At 43.5% G+C, this 23,595-nt stretch overlaps 2 protein-coding genes across 12 annotated transcripts; both read right to left on the bottom strand.

Moving 5' to 3' along the window:
• Positions 1–3,730: 3,730 nt before the first annotated feature.
• Positions 3,731–19,348, bottom strand: LOC128762642 (long-chain-fatty-acid--CoA ligase ACSBG2-like). 11 transcript variants are annotated; one of them, XM_053871035.1, is made up of 19 exons: positions 19,207–19,345; positions 18,625–18,703; positions 17,373–17,438; positions 17,178–17,305; positions 16,904–17,015; positions 13,738–13,806; positions 13,443–13,675; positions 12,299–12,576; positions 11,616–11,704; positions 10,266–10,386; positions 10,074–10,154; positions 9,372–9,521; positions 8,907–9,074; positions 8,667–8,848; positions 8,348–8,581; positions 7,978–8,195; positions 5,491–5,630; positions 5,074–5,317; positions 3,738–4,875 (listed from the first exon to the last, which is right to left on the bottom strand). In XM_053871035.1, the coding sequence occupies exons 4-19, from the start codon at positions 17,185–17,187 to the stop codon at positions 4,787–4,789; spliced, it is 2,418 nt and encodes an 805-aa protein (XP_053727010.1). In that variant the 5' UTR covers positions 17,188–17,305; positions 17,373–17,438; positions 18,625–18,703; positions 19,207–19,345; the 3' UTR covers positions 3,738–4,786. The 11 variants fall into 11 exon arrangements, with proteins under 11 accessions (XP_053727005.1, XP_053727006.1, XP_053727008.1 ...); XM_053871034.1 differs by having other exon boundaries at positions 17,178–17,438; positions 18,625–18,685; positions 19,207–19,348; XM_053871036.1 differs by lacking the exon at positions 18,625–18,703 and having other exon boundaries at positions 19,207–19,346.
• A 7-nt stretch (positions 19,349–19,355) lies between these two features.
• hint2 (histidine triad nucleotide binding protein 2) lies at positions 19,356–23,524 on the bottom strand. The gene is made up of 5 exons (XM_053871087.1): positions 23,180–23,524; positions 22,461–22,598; positions 22,289–22,393; positions 21,123–21,195; positions 19,356–19,570 (listed from the first exon to the last, which is right to left on the bottom strand). The coding sequence occupies exons 1-5, from the start codon at positions 23,249–23,251 to the stop codon at positions 19,479–19,481; spliced, it is 480 nt and encodes a 159-aa protein (XP_053727062.1). The 5' UTR covers positions 23,252–23,524; the 3' UTR covers positions 19,356–19,478.
• Between the last annotated feature and the right edge of the window lie 71 nt (positions 23,525–23,595).

Below are 23,595 nucleotides of genomic sequence, written 5' to 3'. Positions count from 1 at the left end.
AACTCTGTTTAAAGTCAGCTTCAATGTTTTTCAGTGAAAATTTCCAAAACAGAACTAATGGTCAAAACGACCTGAGTGAAGGAAGTTGAAAAAAAATCGACACAGCAGCAGATCATCGTTGTTGCGAGTGATAGGAACACAGCTGATGCCAGGTTTGTTTTATATTCACCGCAGACATCAACCAAAGAAGTTTCACAGATAATAACACTTCTCGATCGTATTACTATGGAGCGAACTCTTCACGACAATATGCCTCACCACTGACACCACAGAGCTCACCCTGCTGAGACCTGTCACCCGCTCTGCTGCGGTGACCACCTTCACTGTACCGTCTGATCCAGCTCTAGAAACCTAAGTTGCACAAGCATGAGAAAACCTAACGTAAGCTAGTTATGGATAGAACCCAAAAGGCTGAGCAGAGTGTTTCTATTAGACCTGACAGGATTCATTGCGTTGCGTCAGTTGTTGTAGCATTTCAAAACAAAAAAGCATGATAACAAGACGTGTGACGTTTTCAAATGAATCAAACCATTGGGTGGAATATTGGTGCATAATTGTAATTTCATGAATCACATGCAGTCAGCCTGTAGACACGCCCCTGCTCCCTCTGTGATCATGATCCACAAGTTCCACTGTTGGAGGCACAATTATCATAAATGGTTACAAAGGAAGTCACGAATCATGAATAACTTTTGAAGCTTAATTTAGATTGACCGTGTTTTCTAACCCATCCTCATGTTGGGAAAGTGGACTTTTGCGTACTATACTGACTAAAAAGGCAGCCTTCGGTCTTGAATATTATGCATAGTTGTTTCAATGGACTGAAAGAATGGCTTCAGGTGTTCCAGGCGGGGCAGTATGCGGCGTGCGTTGGTCATGGGAAAATAAAAACATGTTTTACTTCCATATAGCTCCAGGCGTGCATTGCAGAGTGCGAGGAGCACCACACGCAGTGTGCGGGAAAGCATGTGTGCGGCAAATCACGCTTGAATTCACTTGACTGAGGGAAAGTAGACGTCAGTTGACATTTATAATCCCTCATGTGACTCTCCTCCTTAGTGACAGTAAATAAAGCACACGGCCATTTGATGGCCTTTAAATAACAATTTGACCCCTTATTCCCATGGTTGTGTGTAGCTGTGTGTGTAAACTTGTGTTTGTGGTAGTTTTTTGTGTGTGTGTGTATAGTTACAGAAATAGGGATGGATTTCTTGACCACTTTCTGTATGTTGAATAAAATCTGGGTGACCCACTCACTGTTGGCTCAGGGAGACTCGCACGGTGAAGATCTTTCATGCTTAAAGCTGAACTGTTGCATTTTTGCTGGCATTGTTGTCTTCACGTAATCTGACTGCAAGTGAGATTAGTGCAAGAATGCAACCTGATATCTGATGGAATATTTGCGACAGTTGCTGAACTGGAGCGAGGCCTGCAGGAGATCACATGACCGGGTCATAAATTAGGACATGCGTTGCATCCTGTTCTTACAGACACATTGCTGATCATCTTAAGCGATGGCCGTCCCTCAGGGATGATGTAATATTCAACAACTAAGGAGTTGACGTGAAGTCAGCCTTACCTGGGTTTACACCGGTGCCCATAAAACCAGTAAAGGATGTTTGTTTTGCGACAGTATTCATGAACAGAACTTGCAAATTTTGACTAAAGCTTTAAGTTTGCCATGGTTCTTGTGAATTCTGTAAACAGACACAGTGTTTTCTGATAGTGGAGAGTTGGGTGATAAAACTGGCTCATCAGTGTTTGTCGTTCATCTCTCTCTCTCTCTCACATGTAACGTCTGAACTGTCTTACGCAAGTTTCTATTGCTGCTGGCGACACTCAGTAACAGTCCAGGGATTTGCAAATCAGAGACAGATGAACAATGAACGCTGATGAACTTAAATGCAAGAGCCAGTTTCCTTCATATCGTCGGAACAATAGCTGCACACATCAGCGCGGTAATGGCCCCGTCACATGATGAGTATTGTCTCTTTGGCTGGTGCTCACGTTTGTTTCATGGCTTTGTGTATCACACACTGCTCATTCAGAAAACAGTCAGCGTAAGACTCAGACTCAGTTTGTGTGTCACATCAGATGAAAGTAAAGTCAGTTGTTTCAGTCATGGTGAGACTGAGATTTGGACATTTCAGCACATGTGTGTGAGGGAATGAGAGCGAGCATATGTGTGTGAGGGCGAGTACATATATAGCATGTGTGAGAGCCAATATGTGTGTCAAAGGTAGAATACATGTGTGAGAGCGAGTATCTATAACTGTGAGAGCAAGTATGTGTGTGAAAGGTAGAGTCTGTGTGAGAGCTAGAATATAGGTGGCTGAGAGTATATATATATGTATATGTGTGTGAGAGGTCACGGATGACTTTTGTCCTCTACGGCCCCTCATACAGAGGTACAATGTGAAAGTTGGTCACCTCCATTCGGACTGGAAAAAGGGGCGAGGATGGCAATCCTTCGTGCAGAGCAAAATGGTACGACCCTTTGGGAATCAAGCTGGGTGTCTTACCTGTGATTTGGAGGCCGGTCTGAATGCAAATGACCTTATCCATGCAGGAGCATGTTGCTTATGAACGGGTGGGATTTCTGATCACAAATCACCAACTGGTGTGTGTATGCTGATTTTTTTGGTACTCACATTCAAAATACAAATTGTATGAGGGAATTCAGAACCTTGACTATGCACAGTTGATACATGAGGCCCTGGGATTGCAGGCTGCCGGAGTTCATGCCAGCCTCATCAGTAGTGATGGGTCAAATGCTACAGATGCACTGAAGCGTTACAAAACATGTGGAGCAACACCTTGTGTTGATGTGGGTTGATACCTGTGCCGCTTTGAGGACAGCAATGTGACAGATTCAGCAGCTGTGTTGGCTATGTAGGAGGAGCGTCAAACTGTGTTATGTGACAGTGTAACAGGGTTATGACCTCCACTGTAAATAATACATATTTTTTTATTTTTGATGTTGATTTGTTTGGGGTGTTTCGGGAACATTTGGTTCAGATTCTCGGGTGTGTCAGTGAATCGTTCATTTTTCTGTGTTTTTTCCTTCGAATGCATTAAAAATATTGAGTAATGACCAGATGCGGATTAATTTCACAACGCAATAAGTGCAATTGCTACAACAGCACGTACTGAAAGCACACGTACAAGTTATGTAGGGGCTGGTGCTCAAGCCAGAAAAAAAGGCCACTGAATAAACATTATTATTATTTTTGTTGGCTCGATTCGCCATTGAAATAATCAACTTCTATGTTTCTATTGTGACAGAAATATGTTATCGATGTCCAAACCTTAAATTAAGGTCAAATAAATGCCCGGTAAGATGTCAACCCAATCGACAATGTCACAATAGTACATACAATTCGTTCAACATGAGTCGCCATGGACTCAAAGTCCATACATTTTCTTATTAATAAAAATCATGAAGGCCCGAAGCACATCATTAATTCACCACATGCTTCACACAGTGTATGTGAGAAGCAGAGACGTTTATTTAAATTCAACATAAGTAAATTTATTCCACCAGATGGCGCCATTGTGGAACTGAAAAAGAGCTGTGATGATACAGTTCATGTGTCGCACACTCAATGAGCGATTGTGAACCCTCGCTACTCACAAGTGTGAGGCAGAGGACGGAGAAAAGAGAGTCAACTGAAGTGAGAAATATCTTCAACTCAAACCTGCACAGTACACGCGCTGTGGTCATATTGTTTTGGCAGATCCGCGAGATTTGAGAGTGATGCATAATAAAGTCATTACAACTTAATCCAAATCAAACATTCTTTATTGACAATCTTAATGGAGCTCATGTTGTAAAAAGAATAATTTGTTGACAGTGATGATTCAGTCTTCATTCACATCCTTTGAGGACTTTGTTTCTTTCTGACCAGCACTCAATCTCACAGCAGCTCACGTTCACACGTTTGGGTATTTCTGTCGACGCAGACTTGTATGCAAGGGAGAACTTGAGTGTCCACACCAGAACAGTGTGTCAGGGTCATTGGAGAAGCGTCTTGTATATCGACTGAAGCAGCAAGACAACAAATCAAACATTGCACAAGTGTTTGGAGTTTATCTCGGGTGGAATTTACAAGCAAACATTCTGACATCATTGTAAAGCATTTTTTCATTTTCCCTTTGCTTAATCAATCAAATGCGCTGATCCTTTTTGTGTTGTTGGAATGGATTTTTTTCATCTCTGGTGTGGCCCTGAGACCAGAAACTTTGAATCGCTGTTGCTGATGAGTAGATTAACATGTTTTCTATCTGAAATTTAGATACTCTGAAGCCCAACATTCAGGTACCTTAGTTAGACTAAGACATTACAGTTCTGTTTGAAACAGAAGTACAAAACGCTGTATACAAATATTCACACTTTGATACATTGTGTGTTAGGAATTAAGAAACGCAATATTTGCGGTTGTATTATTAGGGCACTTTAATACCGTGTAATTTGTCTAACAACAGACTAAAGATTCAATAAAACCTTGATACGTGGTGAAAAAGTTCCCTGCAAATCACTTTGAATTAGACTGAGACTGTTAATATGCCATGGTGCCACACAAACGGAGAGCATCACTTAAAATGAAGCAGCTACTAGTCATGCCAACAACCTTTCTGCTCTCACCTTGCATGTAGTGCAAGGTTTGGCTTATACAAGATGGTTTATATACAAATAAAAGTGCATCCTGAGACTGTATGTACATAAATCAGAGTCTGCCTCTGGTGAGTGTTCAGCTGACGCCTGTGCCGCTCTGGTATCGTCAGTCTATTGTTTCTCCGCAGCCGCGTACATCTCGTCGATGATCCCCTGGTACATCTTCACCACCACGGGCCGTCTCAGTTTCATGGTTGGACCTGAAGGGGCAGAAGGTTTCATCTTTACTCTCCTGACACAATCTCCTGACAAATCAAGCTTCTCGGGTCGGAATGCAGTCGGCATGTGGACGCACAAGATGTCCCAGTGTGATTTACTGATGACTGCATGTAGGCACGTCAATAATGCGAACATTTCATTCCTGCTGGGTTTTGCCCCAGTCAAGCTTCTGTACTCACCCAGTTCTCCGCCGGTGATGGAGAAATCATGGTCCAGTATAACCCACTTCTGAACCTTCTGGGCGTTGGAAGTGGCCCTCGCGTTGATCCGCTCGACTCCCTCTTGAATAGCTTTGTAGATGGCTGGCTCCTTGTTAGCGACAATCTCTGAAACCTTGGAAGCATTGACGCCGCACTGCTGGCAGAAGTCCAATGCCTCAGGGCTCAGATCGTCTGTGGGCTCACCGTTTTCATCCACGACACACTGTAGACAAACACACCGGAGTTTCAGCTTCACTTGGCTTTTGAAATGAACTGCAGTTCAATGTTTCAACACTTTAATTCTTAGATGTTTGTTTTCATGACACAGCCCTGAGTTAACCAAGCTGCTGTACATGCAGAGAGAAGAGTTTTCATTTGTTGTGTGTGTTTTCTTACTTTGAGTGTCAGCAGCATCGAGAGAAACTTGAGTTTGTCACCGATCAACATGGCATTACTGATGATAGCCACCTCAGACTTCAGCGCGTCCTCGATGGGGACCGGTGGGATGTTCTCTCCCCCAGCCGTGATGATCAGCTCTGTTCAAAGACAGAATTCCTTACAAGAGTTTTCCATCAACTTTGACTGCAGCATTCATACTGCCAGGCTGCTGCTGGTGTAGATTTTGTGTTACACATTTGTTGACTGGAGGAACACCAGGATGTCAAAGGTGACTAGATGTCTGTGCTACGCCATGTGAAGGAGGCAGGTAAATTCTTTCAAAGCAGCACACTCCTTCAGTGGACGTCAAGTTTTCAACACTCCCCAGTTGCCCTGGCTGTGTGTTTCGGGTTGTTTTCATGCTGGAAGACCCAGGCACCATCCATCCCTGTCATCCTTTCCCCTTTGTTGTGAACCATCCTCAAAGACTGATGTTTCCACCTTCATGCTTCACAGTTGGGATGGTGTTCTTGGGGTTGTACTTAACCTTCTTCTTCCTCCAAACACAGCCGAGTGGTGTTTAGACCAAAAAGCTCCACCTTTGTGTCATCAGACCACATGACCACCTTCCATTCTTCCTCTGGATCATCCAGATTGTCATTGGCAAAGTTCAGACGAGCCTTGCCGGCTTGAGCAGGGGGACCTTGCGTGCACCTCAGGATTCTAATCCATGACGACATGAGCGTTGCTCATGGTTTTACTTGAGACTGTGGGCCCAGCCCTATACAGGTCATCGACACGGTCCTGTCGTGGAGTTCTGGACCCACCCCTCACCTTCCTCATCATCATTGATGCCCCACAAGAGAGATCTTGCACAGGGCTCCAGAGAGAGGAAAGGTCGTCTTCTTCCATTTTCAAATTATTGCAACATTGGTTGCTTTCTCACAAAGTTATCGTCCTGTAGCCGGTCCCAGCCTAACACAGGTCTACCATTTTACCCCTGATGTCCTTGCTCAACTCTCTGGTCTTGGCCATTGTGATGAGTGGCGAACAGGAGGGCTTCTTACAGAAGAACTAAGAGGTCTGTCTAACTTCTTACTGGTTGATAGGCCATCAAATACTTTCAGTATGTCATGTAATAAAATGCTAATTCATTATTTAAAAACCATTCACTTGTAGGATTTTTTTAAATTTCTATCACTCACAGTTGAAGAGTACCTTTGATCAAAATGACAGACCTCTAATGCTTTGGTAAGTGGGAGAACTTCCAACATCAGCAGGGTACTGTATGGAATACTGGTTCTCCCCGCAGTATGCATCAACATGCAACTGACTATTTGACACCTTGTGAGTAAGAACAAGTTTATTAATTAGTCAGTTCAGCCAAACCTACACCTGCCCTATAAAGGGAGTTGACAATTCCAGACTCCAGATTCAGTAACACCTGCAACTCATCATGAGCACACGTGTTGAAGTGCATTTACATTTTGGCAGATGTGCCCATTTTATGGCAAGATGAGGCAGGGTTGAAATCGCATCTTCATATTATATATTATTTATCGATTAAATGAGGTGTTCGCAATATTCTTCTGACAGGGTTTTAAGGCGGAACACAGACAAAACATTGTCTGGGGTGAATACAAATGTTTCTGCTGTTTGGTGCTGTGTGCCCAGAATCTTGTTCGGAGCTGGGGTTTAAGGCAGTACAGTTAATCGAAAAATTGACTGAGATAATACCTATCCATGGTTATTAAGACAAGATAATCATCATAAAACCATGTTGCATACATTCTCACATGTTGCTCATAATCTGTCCTGCGAATGTCTGTCTTGTCCCCGATCATCAACAAACAACAAGCTGCTGATGTGCAAAGGGCGGGCCGGGGCTTGTTGGCGATGACGCTGTCCATGGTCCTGCCACTGTCAGACTGACTCTTGTCCAAACATGTTGGCAGCTACTGACACCAGAGAAAGGTGCCTGACTGACCAGAGTATCTGGAGTACAGACAAAACGGGACAGGATGTTGTGTCGCTTTTGGTCAGCCCTCTCCGGGTTTTTTTAAGAGTAACCTGAGCAAGTTTATCTCAAATCGGTCAGTTAGGAAGTTGTTACACGAAGCATTCCACCAATGAAACATGTCACTAAGTCAGTAAAAGCGCTGACCGCTCCTTTGGTTCTGGACGGGTGGTTGATAGTGTGGCTGCTTGAAAGACACTCCAGCATCCTGCTCCATGCTGGCAGAACTGTGGCCATGTTAAGCTCTTTGCTTGTTGGTTGTCACAATAGTAAGCAATATATTGCAGACTGAGCAGACCATTCTAGACTAGAACAAGGAAAAAAGTCGAGCTACTGCGCATATATGAATTAGGAACACCCCTTGCCGTCTGCCCCTTGTGGCCACAACACTGTCACAGACATTGTCGTATTGCCTCAAGGGTGGAATGTGTAAGAGAGTGAGAGAACCAGGACATGGCAAGTCATGGTGCGATAGGAAGTGAGCTCACCTTTGATGCGTCCGGTGATGTAGAGGAACTCCTGTGAATCAAACCTCCCCAGGTCTCCTGAGTGTAGCCAGCCGTCCTGGTCCAGGGCCTCCTCAGTTTTATCCGCCATGTTCAAGTACCCCATGAACACGTTCCGACCCCAGAAACAGATCTCACCGTTGCCTTCCTGGTCTGGCTTATCCAGCTTCACCTTGCAGCCAGACATCACCTTCCCACAACTGCAAACAGATGAACCAGGGTCGGCAAAGAAAGGAAATTATTCCATTGGCTCAGGAATACGACCCTGAACTGCCAAATCAATCATACAAGTTACTCTGCTAGTCCAGTGATAGAAGGTTTTGGCCACTTATTTTGAGAAGGAGATACTGACCTCGTGATGTGGTAGCGGTTATTGAGTGAGATGGTGTGAGGTCCGGAGCTCTCACTCATGCCGTACATTTCCATCACTGGGATATTCAGACTCATGAAGTACTCCAGGGTGTCTTTGGTGATGGGGGCGGCACCGCTGAACGAAAGGTTACAGCGGTCCAAACCCAGTGCAGCACGGACCTTCTTGAAGACCAGCGTGTTGGCCAGCGTGAAGCCCCAGGGTACCTGGTTCTCCCTGAAAGCCACAAATACAAAATCTTTATTTACTCCAAATATTTTGCATAATTTTTTAGACATTTTTGATGCAACAAATTTCTCACCCATTCATGACGCTGTAGTTGTACTGTAGGCCGATGGACTTGGCCCAGTCCGCAATTCTCTTCCTCAGAGGGGAAGCTTTTGCACCCACTGATTTCATTTTCTCCTGCATCTTCTCCCAAACTCGTGGGACCGCCAAGAAGGAAGTGGGACGCACCTCTTTCAATGTTGTCCCCAGCGATCCCTGAAGACAGATTGGTTGCAATAAATAAAGTGAGTGATGAACCAGAATGGATCCTCACCTTCAGAGCGTCTGGTTCTGCAAAGTAGGTGGTCCCGGCAAACCTCATACAGATCCATATGTCGTTGAGTTGCGCCGCCACATGGCTGAGAGGTAGATAACTGACCACAACTTCCTCTGAGTAGTTCAGGCGGGCATCTTTACCGGCCACGTAAGCTGTCCACGTCCACTGCGCAGCAGAACACAAGTTCAAAACCTTTTGTGAGAATGGCCTCATCCGACCTTGTCTATTAACCCAAGTCATGCAGTGAAAACACAATGAATGCTTTAGATTGGAACTTGAATCTTCAGTCAATCATTTAGAAGTGTTGTTTTTTCTCGACTGTATTTGATTGATGCTCCATGCTCCGAAGATCACGGCATCACACAGAAAGCCATACCATCTGCTGATGATTTTTTCCTTCAACATCACAGTACATGAACCTTCAAGCAAGGATGGCTTTGTCAGACGTCGTGCGATACTCACATTGTCATGGCTCAGCATAACACCTTTAGGGGAGCCAGTGGTTCCTGAGGTATAGATTAGAGTGCAGCACTCGTTCGGACGGAGGCTGTCAATGATGACGTTGAGCTGCTCGTCGGGATAGTCCTCGCCCAGTTTCATGAAGTCATCCCACTGTAGTGTAGTGTAAAAAAAAAGACCAAATTTTGGTTGTTGCATCTCATAAATTAAGGTCAGACTCACGTGACCCTGTTGCTACCCACGATGCATGGTTATTCTGAATGACAGATTGATTTGCTGGACCTGTGAGGACAGCAACTGTGTCTCAGGGAACTCCAAATGCCTACCTGATATAGTCCATCACGTGCCACGTGGTCATGGCAACAGTGAGATAGGAAGATGCTCGAGTGCTTATAATGAAACAAGATGCTCACTTCATTGACAGTACCACCTTCAGTTTCATGAGACACACCTGAATCTTTTAGATCGCAAGCTGGCCTTTGAGAACAGCAGACACCACAACGGGAAAATGATCAGCCACTGTCAAAACATGCCAGTGTATGAACGACACAACTCACTGCTCATCACCAGCCACGTGTCAAACTTCACCTGTGACTATGCCATTGTAAGATCTCACTCACAAGCTTGAAGACGGCATCCACCGCGAACAACTTAGCAACTGTGACTAGACGTCTGTCAAAGGTTGCTTGGTATCATGAAACTAACCGTGTACAGAAACGGCGCCTTCTGGTGCAACTCGCCCTTATACTGGACGATCGCCTTCAGGTGTGGTAGCTGATCCTTCACCTGTGGTGACAAATGGAGGTGTGTTGACATGCGGAGACTGGCAATGGTAGACACGTTTGATTCCTAATCCAAGTCACTCATCCAGAGCTGCTGTGGTCGTGTTGCCATCACCTGCAGGATTTTCTCCAGCTGCCTCTGATTCTCCACCACCAGGATGTTGGCCTCACAGTTGGCAGCCACATACTGACAAGCCTCTGGAGAGTTGGTGGTGTATATGCCGGTCGCTAGGCCACTGAAGCACAAGACGAACGTGATCAACATGTGACGGAAAAGGAAACAATCAATCCCTAATCAATCATTTTGATCCAATCCCAAACTGCTCATCGTCCGAAGCATCATGGAGGAGGATTTATTTTTTACTTTCTGAGGACTTATCCTAGTGGTCTGACGTCTCTTAAAACAATATTCGCCCCCTATTGAACACAGCAGAGACTGTACATAAGCCCCACCCACAGAAAACCGCTTCATTTTGTGGGTGCTGAAATGGCGTTCTCCCAGCAACACCCACTCTGCCGTGACTGTACAGGTGGAAACCTTCCAACCACCTCGGCTGGCAGCTGCTGTGAGGAACATCACTTAATGGAATCTGTCGTGTCTGCAGTGCATCAGATGATGGATGACAATGAGAGAGCAGGAGCTTAACGTTGCAATCAGTATGGCTTCACACTTGTAAGTCAAAATCACTCGCAAATAAATTCAAGCCACATGAGCTGACACACACCATCCTGTCCACATGCTTTCCACACTGCTGATTCCTTTGACATGAATGTACACGGAGCCCCTGCTTTCGTGGGCTGGAAGACAGGGGCTGATGATATCACCAGAGCATCTCCAGAACACTGTGACCCACTAAACAAACTCATCACCCTGAGCACGGGCGTAGACGGTGGCGTTTATGTTCTCTACATCACTGGAATCCGTCTCCAAAACCAGTGAAGAGCGCTTTCGAGTGCAATACTGATTAAATTAATGAGACATGGCTCGGGTCTGTGTCCCACAGGACACATGTGAAATGTTGAACTAGCTAACTTAAATCACATGCTGATCTCTGATCTGCTCCGATGCAAACATGTCTCTCCTGTGCAGGAAGCAGAGACAAGTGCAACAAACTTTTACTTCAGTCGGAATGTTCAGTCCCTGGAATTGAGACCATAATTTCAAAGGTCTTTTAACGCAACGCATGGCAACAATAGTGGGGGAATGGTTGCCTACATAAATATTAGGTTAAGAATTGTTAGGATATAAAGACATTAAAGAAATGAAGTGCTTTCAGTCATGTTTGTCAAATCTAATTTTGTAAAGAACAGAACAGTGCGCTAGACACTTAACACAAAATTAAGACTAATTAAAAACACTAAGAACAACAGATTTTGGAATGCAAAACCTCAAATACATCTCTGTATTTCATAAAAATGATGACTTTTTTTTTCTTTTTTGAAAAACACAAGGTTGTGACCTCACCCTGCCAAGATGCAGCCGATATCTGCGATGAACCACTCCGGTGAGTTGAATCCCAGAATGCCCACGCCACGGAACCGCTCCAACCCCAACTGTATAAAGAAAAAAAATATTTTTTTAAGAGTACATGCATGTTTAATGCTGTTGCCACATGTAACTTTTGACCTACATTGAGCCTCCAGAGGGAGCTGTGAAATCAGAGACACCACGAGAGGAGCGTTTCACACGCCCAAGTGTCGGTTTACAGCCGGAGTGGCACACGGCAGGATTTCTGTTTATCAAATTGGATGTAGGGAGGTTCGTGTTGTCAAAAAGGTAAAAGTTCAAACTTGAACTGTGGCAACGGTTTGGGGGAGGCTGGAGGATGATCAAGATAAAAAATGGAGGACTTGCTGTGACAACCTCCTGATGTCAACTGCTCAATAACAGATCTAACAGTCTATCCAGTGCATCTGCCCTTCAGTTACCTTCTGCTCTCCCTGGATAATTCTACTCTTGTGGGACAGAGTCAAGTGTTGCCTAGGACACGCTACATCTCACAGTGTGCAACCTCTCCACAAGTGTTAGGTGCTGAAGAACAGCTGCGAATCTTCTCAGTGCTACCTACTTTAATTTGCAATGAAATGTTGTCTTGAGTCTTCATGTGCAATGGAGTTTCCTGTTCTACTGGAAGAGCAAACACAAACCTTCAGAAAGCTTTTGGCGGCCATTCGGCACATGCTGTAGTATTCCCTCCAGGACACCATCTGCCACTGGTCCTCTTTCTTAACACCCAGGGCTGGGTGATCGCCAAATCCTTCGACTGTCTGTTGGAACATCTGCGCAATGGTAATGGGAGTCTCAGAGGCAGCGCCCGAGCCCTCCATCCTCAGCCTCACAGCCTGGTCCCTCTTGATACTCCATAGTTGATCGGCTGGGGCAAGAGACACCCTCGACGGCAGGACGGTCTGAGTCCCCGGATCTGCTTGGGGAGGAGTGGGGCAGCAGCATTTACAAGCCATTGGTGGGAGTCAGAGAGTCGTAGCAGAGGACTAAGGTAGACTAAGGTAAAGTGTGTTGCGGTTGCAGACATCTCTGGTCTACATCTGTGGGTGTGTTAGGAGGGCTGCCCTGGGGGCAACTGGATCTGCAGGTTCTGCAGCAGATATGGAAGGTGGTGTTGACACCTGAGATGAAACAGGAACCCACCAGTCAGGTTTGGAGGCAGGACGCAACCGACTTCCTTTTTCTGACGGCAAAAAAACACTGCTCTGAATTTCTCTGCTCTGTCACCGAAAGAATCGAAACATTTTTTGTTTTAGCTTAAACAGATACGTTTTTGTCGGACGAGATATATCAGTTGTGTCACCCTCCAGTATTTGAGTGCAGACGTGTGTTTGCTCAACGCAGCCAAGCGTGTCACGGTGACGATTGACTCACGAAGAGATATTTGTCAGGCAAGTTATTGAGGCGTGAAACAACATTTCGAATAACAAAGTGCTTGTAAATTCAAGTCATTTAGTGAAAGAGTGGTTCCCAACTTCCACACGTTTTGAGTTTAGGATTATTTGCCACACTTTTTTGTCTTTGTTGTCTTTCCATCCATTTTTATTTCATTTGAAGTCATTCAAATTTGTACTGTTAAGAGAGACAATTTTAAGTGTCATTTTTGTCATGATTCAATAATCTTAATATTAATATTATTTTTGGTAATATTTTTTGTAATAATTTGAGCAAGTCTGAGGCCTGTGCATGATGAAAAAACAGCCACAAGCACATTAAATGGTTATCAGTGAGCAGCTATGTTACTGTCCAACAGAGTATATTATTGAGTCAAAGTCTCAAACTTACAATACTTACTGGCTTTGACAGCTCCTTCACAGTCAGCCACTGCTGCAGGCGTCACATCGTGCTCTGGCAGGTGAATGTCTTGGTTCTCTAATGGGTGTTGAAGCTCTGAAGCTTTGACTTGACCTCTGTTCTGGGTCATTCCGTCCCCATCTTCCACCACCTCGCTGTTATTCCCGACGCCGTGCTCTGCTGATTGGGTCTCAGGGTCAGGTGACAAATGTTCCTCTTGAATGCTGAGGATGAGGATCACGGTCAATATCTAATATCCAATAATCAAAAGCCACATTGTTGATACCTGTGACTTGGTTCTTGCATGGTTATGGCTCCACTGCCCAAGGTGTCAGGGACACTCATGTTGAAAGTTCTGGACAATCAAGGAGATGCATTGGTGGCAATACAATACGACAATTGGATACAATACAACATTAGGAAGCATCAGTGACTCATGCAGGTGGCCAGCGAGCGATGCAGCCAGTCTCATGGAAAGAGTCCATCATTCAACAAACTGCTTTAGAGTGAAGTTTGGGTAAAATTTCTTTTATTTACTGTGTGCCACTCAACGGTGCGATTCTTCTTTAAATGTATTCATTTTTAAATGCTGCAAGTCTGAGGCTATGGTTCTCAACAGGACTAAGCCACCAAGTGTTGGAGCTCGAGAACATCTATCTGCTTCAGCAGCAGGAGAATTTGTGCAGAAGGACCAGAAGGACTGGACCACTTTGCCTTGTCTGCTGCCCACACAACCCAAACTCAGATGACCAAAGGGTGATGGACCTAAAGGGAATAACATTAAATTTGGACTGATAGACAGTATACACTGTTCAGCTTCACAGAGAGCAACAGAATATTTTTTTAATCCTAGAAAAGTCAGCTGTTTTCTCTCTCCGAACACGGCAGGTCGAGTTGATGCCATGCCAGCCTTGTAGTTGGTGAAATCAGGAAAGCTCTCCGAGTACACGGACAAGTCAGTTCTGCACTGGTATTATAGCTCCACCTAGTGTATTCTGTCAGAAAAAGTGTGCGACAGTAATTTTGATGAACCTGTATAGATGTGTATGTATACAAAATGAATGACATAGAGGAGTCACCTACAGCAAATGCACTTGATCAACTTGATTTTCTCAAATGCTTTAAGGAACAACCCAACATTTGTCATTCATGCAAATATAGCTGCTGCATGTTAACATCTTTAGTGAAGGTCATGCCTCTACTCGGAGTCCTTCCATCAGGAGGCAGAACTGTCTTGACCCTGTCCACCACACACATCTAACTGCAAATAACTTGTGAGCCAGAGGCTTCTCTTTGGTCCCATCCAATTCAGCAACATCCTTTCACGCAATATTGCCAAGTATCGTTCCAAATAATATATTGTGTCTCTAGTTTCCCAGCCCGACGAAAACGAGAGGGAAATATGTAGACACATTACTTGTGTTATTAAAATACACTTTCCATCATCCTCAGTAAATGCAAGTGCCAATATATTTTAACAATATTATTACCAAAGTAATGTTTTTTAATTTACCAAAAAAAAAGGACTCAGGAATGTAAAGCAAAGCACCTTGAGGGAGACAGAAAAGATACCGTTAAAGGCAAGAACTACATTAGATTTGGATTTTGGTATTTAGAATGAACCCGGCTTTAACAACAGATGCTTAAAAGCAAAGGTACTGTTTAGGTTCAAAAAGCTACCAGTACTTTGATTAACATAGGAGATTTAGACATCCTGCTTTCTGAGACAAATGCTGCCGATGCATGAAAGATGCATCGGCAGCACAGGGTGGATATCCACCGACAATTTCACTCACACTCGTGTTACACTACTAAATTATTCCCGTTCCTGTCTTTGTAATGTTACATAAATAATCAAGAATCATTGTGGGACATTTTTCATAGAAAGTTAAAGAATATTCTGTAGCCTTTGCTAATAAAAGAGGTAAAACTAAGTTTTCTTTTATATAATGCCTCCAAAGAAAACACTGCTTCCAAAAAAATGAAGGTACGTTTAAGAGCTGATAAGCCAACGAATGAATTCATGTCCTTTTGGTACAATAAAGTAAACAGGATGCTCAAGATTATTTGGTTAAACACTTCTATTCTCGTTCTCCGTCACTTTAAAATATTTAAAAATGTCAACACTACCTGCAGACTTTGAGTCACACATTCATGATGACGAAGAAAGCGATAAATAGAGAGCAAACGTGTGAGGCATGGGTCGGACTGGCCAAATCATTGTGACCTGCATTGAACCCCTCCTTCCAGGTCACCAGCCCAGCGTGAGGCCGGGAGACGGTCTTGTCACTTATGAAGTAACTACCTGGTACCACAGCGTCTCCATGATTGGTGGAGTACATTGAACAGACTCTCCACAGTGGTTTTGTAAAGCACGGGTCAGGTCCGAGGAGCATTTTTGTATTTGAAAAAAGCATTGTATTGTGTTGTCCCTTTAAAGCGAAATAATCACTCAGGCCTACTCTTCGTGTTGTTTAAGGTGGATTCTGATTCACTCAAATGTATATGATTTCAATCTGTCAACACAGCAAAAACCATTAAGATGAAGACTCCGGCGTGCTAAAGTTCACCGGCCTTACGACATACTGGTGTGGCAACATGGAAGTGTCAAAGTCAACTGTGATTCACCTCAACTGATGGAGTCAACACTGTGGCATAGCATCTTAAACACTGCCAAACATCAAAAACTCAGATGCTTGTTTGCTTACCCTGTCGACATTTCAGATATTACCACTCACAAATAGGAAATATAGGTTGAAGTTCTTTTGAGCAGAGTCAGAAATCACGGATGTTCAGTTTTAAACTTGTCGGACCAAGGAGATGTAACATGAGTCTGGGGACCTTTTCATATGACTTGTTGGCAGTGGCCCGGGATAAGAGAATCTTTAACTCTCCTGGGTGACTGCAGCTCCATTCTGTGAAAGTGTTGGGGAGTGGAACGCTAAGTGATTACCAAGGGCACATTGGACAGTTGACGAATATGATCATTAACAATATTACTGAACATAACCACGAAATTATTGAATTTAAATCGTGAAAAAAAATGGTTTCAATCTCTATCAGTATGGGTGACTCTTCCTTAAAGAAGTGGAACATTTTAAAAAGAATTAAAAAAAATTGAACGATCTATCTATATATATATATATATATATATATATATATATATATATATATATATATATATATATATATATATATATATATATATAATTGATATTTAAATATTTTTTTATATTTTTCTGTAATTTCAAAACTTCCAGTTCAGTTACAAATTAATTTCCAAGATTCTGTATAACTAGATGACTAAGCTATAATGAACAACAACTGAAAAAAATAGTGGAAGACTGGTGGAAGAGATGTAGTAATGAATTCCTGTTGTTTTAAAATTAGAAGCTAAAATCCATAGAAATATATGGCGGCAAGTCCTGAGAGTAAACAGAGTGAGCTCTTACCTCTTGCTGGGATGCAGCTGAATGTCGTCGTCGCCAGCAGTCGTGTGCAGCCAGGACGTGACCTTTGCTCTCACAGGTGCGCGACTGTCGTCCCCCAAGTCTAAATAGCAGCCTATAGGAGACGAGTTAGAAGGGCTGGTCCCTCCTCACCCACGCCCCCAGGGCCAACGGGAAGATCACGCCGACCAGTTAAAGTGCCACCAAACAAATATGACCAAAGGCTGCGCGTCTTCAAGGTGATCCAAGACCTGAAACCTGACACATGGAAACTTACTTTTGTTCATGTGATCAGGACATTTAGGTTGTGAACTCTGATCATGAAGTCCCCAGTCTTGACAGAACTTAACCAGATTATTGTCAAATCAGATGCGTGAACTCTGGTTTATGGTCTGGACTTTGACCCTGGACGAGGTAAATGACAGGTGAAAAGACTTGCAAGATTAACGTCAAATGTGAGCGACCCATTCACCTGTTTCTTTACAGCCGTTATTGTGTGCAGCAGCAACGCACCATGTGGTTGTTGATTTTCGGTCAGCTGTAAATGGAACAAGGTGAAAGTTGAAACTCGCCTGAGATGACTTGCAGTAACCCTGTTCAAGGGCACCGGGTTGTTGAATCACACCACACAGTCACACCACACTCAACCCCACATGCCTCACGCCAGCACACACACACACGCGCACACACACACATAACCGTTGAATGCGTTCAGGGAAGTTGCATTTAAAAGAAAATGAGCAAAAAATTATGAAATGTACCTGTGACTCGAATGATAACATTAAATGAGATATATAAAACAAAGTAAATTCTTTGATTCTTTGATCAAACCAATACCAGCTACAGCAGTCTTGAACATGCAAACACAACTTAACAGTATCACATAACCAGTGACACTAATACACAAACATGGTCAAGCAGTGTTGCACTCAGTCTCAAACACATATTATTATTATTATTATTATTATTATTAGTTATTCCCTACAGCCAATGTTTTACTAACTTAAACATTGGTATCCAGATGCCACCAAATACAATGCTGTTGTACACAACCATGGCCACACATGGTCACAAACTGTCCCACTCACTGATGACACATACTGAATGGTTTGCACACATGGTTCAGCATTGCTGTATAAAGATGACCAAAACATAAATCTATTACACAATAATACAGTTGTGCACGTGTGGATACAAGAAGCACACAATTGCTCAGCCACACACTAATACACCAGCTTCCTCTTTGCTTTCTGCTTCTACTTGCAACTTCACCAACCCTCCTGCCACACTGATCCGTTTTGCTGCTGCTGAGCTTCATGCTGCTTCTCTCCATCATCTTGGATGTAATCCTACTCTCACTTCTGTAGCACACCTCACCACTGTCCTCGTACAAGTCCAGCCCTACTCATACTTCCCAGATGCTGCTGCTGACTTCATCATACAATACCACACTTCCTCTCTAGGAACTCTGTCATAGGCTTTCTCCGGGTCCTCAAAGACTGTCAACTCTTGCCAACCCATTCTGTACTTCTCTATCAACATCATCAGTGGTGCTCTTCCTCAGCCTGGAAGATCGTATTGAACAGTCTTCCTAATCACTTCCGCACCTCGAATGGATGCTGTCAGGACCAACTGCCTTCCCACTCTGCTTGCTCTGAAGGGCTTCCCTCACTTTGCCAATTACCTCAACCTCCTGGTCCAGTATTTCACCATTGCCCACTTACCTACAGCACTGCCACTGGTCCAGCAGTCCAATGCGACAGTCACACACCGCCACTGAGTCGCCTGAGAAAGGGGATGGGTCTGTGTAGTATAGCAATGGAGTAACATAGTTTATCAGTAAAATACTGTTACAATTCTGTTCTTGCTATTCTCTGTACCAGTTAAATATTTGTTTGCTTATCTGTGTAAATATTGTTTTGTTTTCCTGTATTACTTCTTTAAGATATTTTAAGTTTTTGTGTTTTTGTTCCTCTCTCAGCTGGCGAGTCATTCAGGGTCAGCCCACCACTCATCACAGAGGAACTCAAACCTCACCGCCACAGTAAGATGATGGTTCACGGGGAGACATATCAACTAATACACCATTATGAGCTCATAGGAGCATCATTCATGGACACAACAGCACACAATCCTGGATATAGAAGCACATAGATAACACAAAAAGCACACATAGAAGTACGTGCTAGAACTAAGGATAGCTGCACTCCAATTCATTGGCACTGACACGTAGTCAGACATCAAAGGAAACACAAGGACAAAGATCACAGCCATGAGGTGAGCCAACACAAGACAAAATAAACAACCTGGTTCGAATCCCACTGCCTGAACTTCCTTGTCCAGAGTTTTATCCAGGTACTGAAGTTTCCTCACAAATTATTTGACTATAGTGAGCCAACCTCCTGGTCCTTCTAAAGGTCAAAGCAGTGGCGCAGTGGTCAGCACAAAGCACGGAATAAGACAACAAAGAACTTGAGCGGCTCCTTTATTTAAAGTCACTTTAAAGGCAGTGATGACATGCATGTCCTTAGAACTTCAGAGACAGACAAAAATGGGTCATAAAGTCCCAGTTGAACTGTCATCCCGGTGGCCATGTCAACTGTCGCCCTCCTAACACGTGGATGTGAAGATGGTAAACAGACTGAGCACCATGTTTCCCGTCGTTGATCACTGTAGCAACAGAAGAAGACATGTAGTTACACACTTGCATTTGCAGAAAGAACATGTCCTTCATATTTATATTGCCAGTATGTGACACGTTAAGTGTTCTATATGAAGTAAAACATTTTGCCTTCAGCATGCATGTAAAAAAATCATCCTGGTATTGGGGTATGACAAAAAACTGATAAAAAAGTGATAAGGGATGCACCGAAATGACAACTTTGTTGTCCAACTTTACACCCTCATGAATGACGTACAACCAGTGCCAGTGTCCTCCAGTGTGACCAATTTAAAACGATGTTTTATTAGAAACTGCTCAGACTGGGGGAGAATGGAAACAACTGTCTGATGCAGTTTCACATACAGAGTGGCCCCATCACCTAACCTGGTCAACAATTTAGACACTTTATATGGTATATTTTACCACAATTCCCTGCTAATCCAGACAATATAATTATTGACATCATAAGCGCTGAGCCATCACAGCATGACTTCTGCATCCCATATTAGAACAGCATGCGACGCTGACCTTCAAACCCCAATAGAATAGGAAACCTGGCCTATGAGTTTGAAACAGGTCCATTCATCCTTTATGAGCAACACACATTCATGACTTCAGTTCAAGGTCATGCATCAGACACACCCCTTCAAATCTAAAATGTGTCCTGAGATAGATTCTATATGTGGGAGGAGCAGGTCAGCACAGGCCACATTTGTACGTTGTTTTGGGGGTGCCCTGTCTTAGGTGTTGATAGGATATTTTTTTACTTTAAATTTTCAATATATCAGATGCACCATGCAAGATTCTGTATTGCGGAGATGTCATGACACTGCACCTGTGTTTCATTCATTTTATTGTGTTAGCAAGTTAGATATACAAAGCCAAATTGGCTCTGACATTAACTGAACTAGCTAAATGCTAGCGGACTTCAGCGACTGCAAACCTGCATGGAGCTGCCCAGATATGCAAAAAGCGAATCAGACATGATCCCTGGCAGTCGTTCTACAACTCATTGAAGAACACTAGTTTCTTGCACTGAAGTCTGACGCCACTGTTCATTGGTAAAACTGTAAACAGACCTTCTGGTGATCGCTCTTTCTTACTCATCATGAATAGCATGTACTGGCAAGTTGAAAAGTAGCACTGATGGTGACTTGTTTGGCAATAAAAGATCAGTTCACAGACATGTTTTTACAAAATATACATCAACATTGATAAACATTGGTTATTGGCAGTGACAGAAATATTTTCAAATCCGTCCATCCCTTAATAACAATGCAAAACACTGAACTAACCAACAAAAATCATGTGTTCCATTGTTACGTGTCCAGTATTAATCATATATTCTACACTATTACGGTGGTGGGCTGGCATACAACTGTGCTGGAGGCCGAGTCAAGTCACCCCCCACTCACAAGATTTCAGACAGGGGAGAACATTATACGGCAAAATGTCCAAAGCAGAGCATCAGTAACCTGGTGTGACATACATTATGATCATTTGTTTGTTGTGTGTGTGTGTGTGTGTGTGTGCGCATGCGTGTCAGACACTGTAACTTACCAACTCTGTATCCCTCGGTTAGCGATTCCTGCTTGGCCACATTTTTGGCAACAACCAGCAGATGACCTAAGAGCTGGAACATTGATTGTTAATATTAGAAGCAGGTCCACATAATAACTAAAACTTAAGCCCATACAAAAGTTAAAATCAGACTGCCAACACTCAGCTAATATGTGAAAACAAACTACAACTGTAAGAACAGAAACAACTCTTAGATTAGAAGTAGATCTTGTTCTTCGCACTTGAAAGTTGTTTTTCATTCAGGACAAACTCATCACTGTTCCAGTGTTCTTTCGCCAGTTTGACTGACTGACACAACAGTGTTCCACTTGTTATGAAGCAAGCTGAGAGAATGAATGTCAGCTCTCCTGTGACCTACTGTGCACTAATAAAAATATTTTGAATCTCTGGAAGATGACAGAAGCTCCAACTTTCAAGTCTTGGTCGTCAGCACTGACTGACACTACATCTTGAAAGAATAAAACACAAACGTTCAGAGTTTGACAGTACATGGAAACTGTTTATCTCCCTCAGGGAACAGTCTTCAAGTTAGGATTGCATTGAGACAATATTGGAGTTACGGGGTAGCACAGGGTGAGGAGGGACGGGTTAATTATTACTACTACTACTGCTTTTTATTACAATATTTATTTGTTCCTTTTTTAAAGTTGCATTTATACTGTTATGTAGCTTGTTTTATCACTGTCTTGTGTAGCGTGACGAACAGGAAGGAGACCTCTCAGGTTAAACATCCGCAAAAAATAAACCATTAACGAGAAACCAGTTAAAGAACAAATGACACAGGTTCACGCTAAATCCAGAAGACACATTTGTCTTTGCACACCTCACTTGCACCCCATTCACAACTGAGCCTTTGCATCATTAGTGTTAGTGTTAGTGTCTTAGGACTCACATGACACCGGGGAAGGAAAATGGTGAATTGGATTTGGATATTTTCATTTAGGGATGTACTCACCTTTGCTGCCAGACTGTGTGTGGGGTAATTTTGAGCAGACGGTAACTTTACGCTGTTGAACAAGCTGTACACTGACCCCTTTACATGGTATCAGAGTGGCAATTCTTCAGTGTTGTCCCATGAAAAGATGTGATGCAACATTTGCAGCAATGTGAGAGGTGTACTCCCTTTTCTGTGTTAATAAACTCACCTGAGAGTCATCATCTTTGGCTTCACTGACTCTTGGAATTGGAATTCTCGGAATCACCAGGAAGTGCACAGGGGCCTGAGGGCTGACATCTCGGAAGGCCAAACACTATCAGCCATAGAGTTGCACAACTATTCAATCAACAACAGTACAACAACTTGTTGTACTTGTCTACCTTCTCGTCTTCATAGATGATGTCCGCTGGGACACTTCTGTCAATGATTTTGGAGAAGATGTTCGGTGCTGGGAATCCATACCTCCTGCTGGCCTCTTCTGCCAGCCGGACCTCGTCACTTCTGCAGCGTGGATGGTTCTGCAAACCCACACTTGGTCAAGCATGTCTGGCCAGACGTGTGTGTGTGTGTGCTTACAGAGTGTCCTAGTGAGCATGTCTTTGGGCTGTGGGTCACGCATTTTTGCCAAGAGACAATCAGTATTGAAAGAAAACATTTTAGATAAAATAGAATATGTAATCGTGATTAAAATTTAACATGATGTGTGATGTTCATCGCTCCATATTTGAGCTTTAATTGAAGTGCGTTCTGATTCACATGCGTTTGCTGTCCATCAGGCCAGCTCCAAGGTACTGTGAGGTATTTCATTCAGGAGGCACTACTTCAGAATGAACGTCTTCGCTTAGCACTTCGCTCAAAGGTACATATAGTTATCGATGTGCACGCTGCATGTTGAATGTTACATCGTTGTATATTTCTGTCTGGTAGGAAATGCAGTGGTCAGATATGTTGTAACACTATTGCTAACTGGACAGCTGCTGGCGGTCTACACGCAATTACAATAGAAAAGCGGTCAAAGCTGATGATGTCGACACACTTATGCTCCAGTGCACCTCAACAACAAACACAGATGAGCTTTCAGTGTCGCTACCTCACCTACCTGTAACAACCGGCTGTCATGAGCCCATTTCACACCGAGCAAGTTCGCTCGTAAAATCCGACGTAAAAACATCCCTCCTCAAAGGCGTCTCGCTTTACTTAACAAAACGAGATACGAGACGCGTATCTTCGACGTAAGGGAACGTGGTCGCTCACGTTGATGATGCATTCAGGGTCCTGTTGTAAAAAAAAAAGTTTCTCTTAGCGATTCTTCACTGCTCCCTTATTTTAGACAACTGATTGACAGTTTCTGTCATCCGTTTCGGCGTCACAATCTCCCGCTTCACCTGAGTCATGTCATTTTTCAACTCCGCCAGTGTCGTGCGCACGAACATCGGGAAACTACAAGTTGCCTACAGACGCGTGCCGAAGTCGTCAGTTGGCGAGTAAATGCATCGTCATTTCCGCCTCAGTGCG

The sequence above is a fragment of the Synchiropus splendidus genome, chromosome 7 (genome assembly GCF_027744825.2).
Source record: "Synchiropus splendidus isolate RoL2022-P1 chromosome 7, RoL_Sspl_1.0, whole genome shotgun sequence".
NCBI classification, from domain to species: Eukaryota; Metazoa; Chordata; class Actinopteri; order Syngnathiformes; family Callionymidae; genus Synchiropus; species Synchiropus splendidus.
This window is presented reverse-complemented; position numbering and strand designations above follow the sequence as displayed.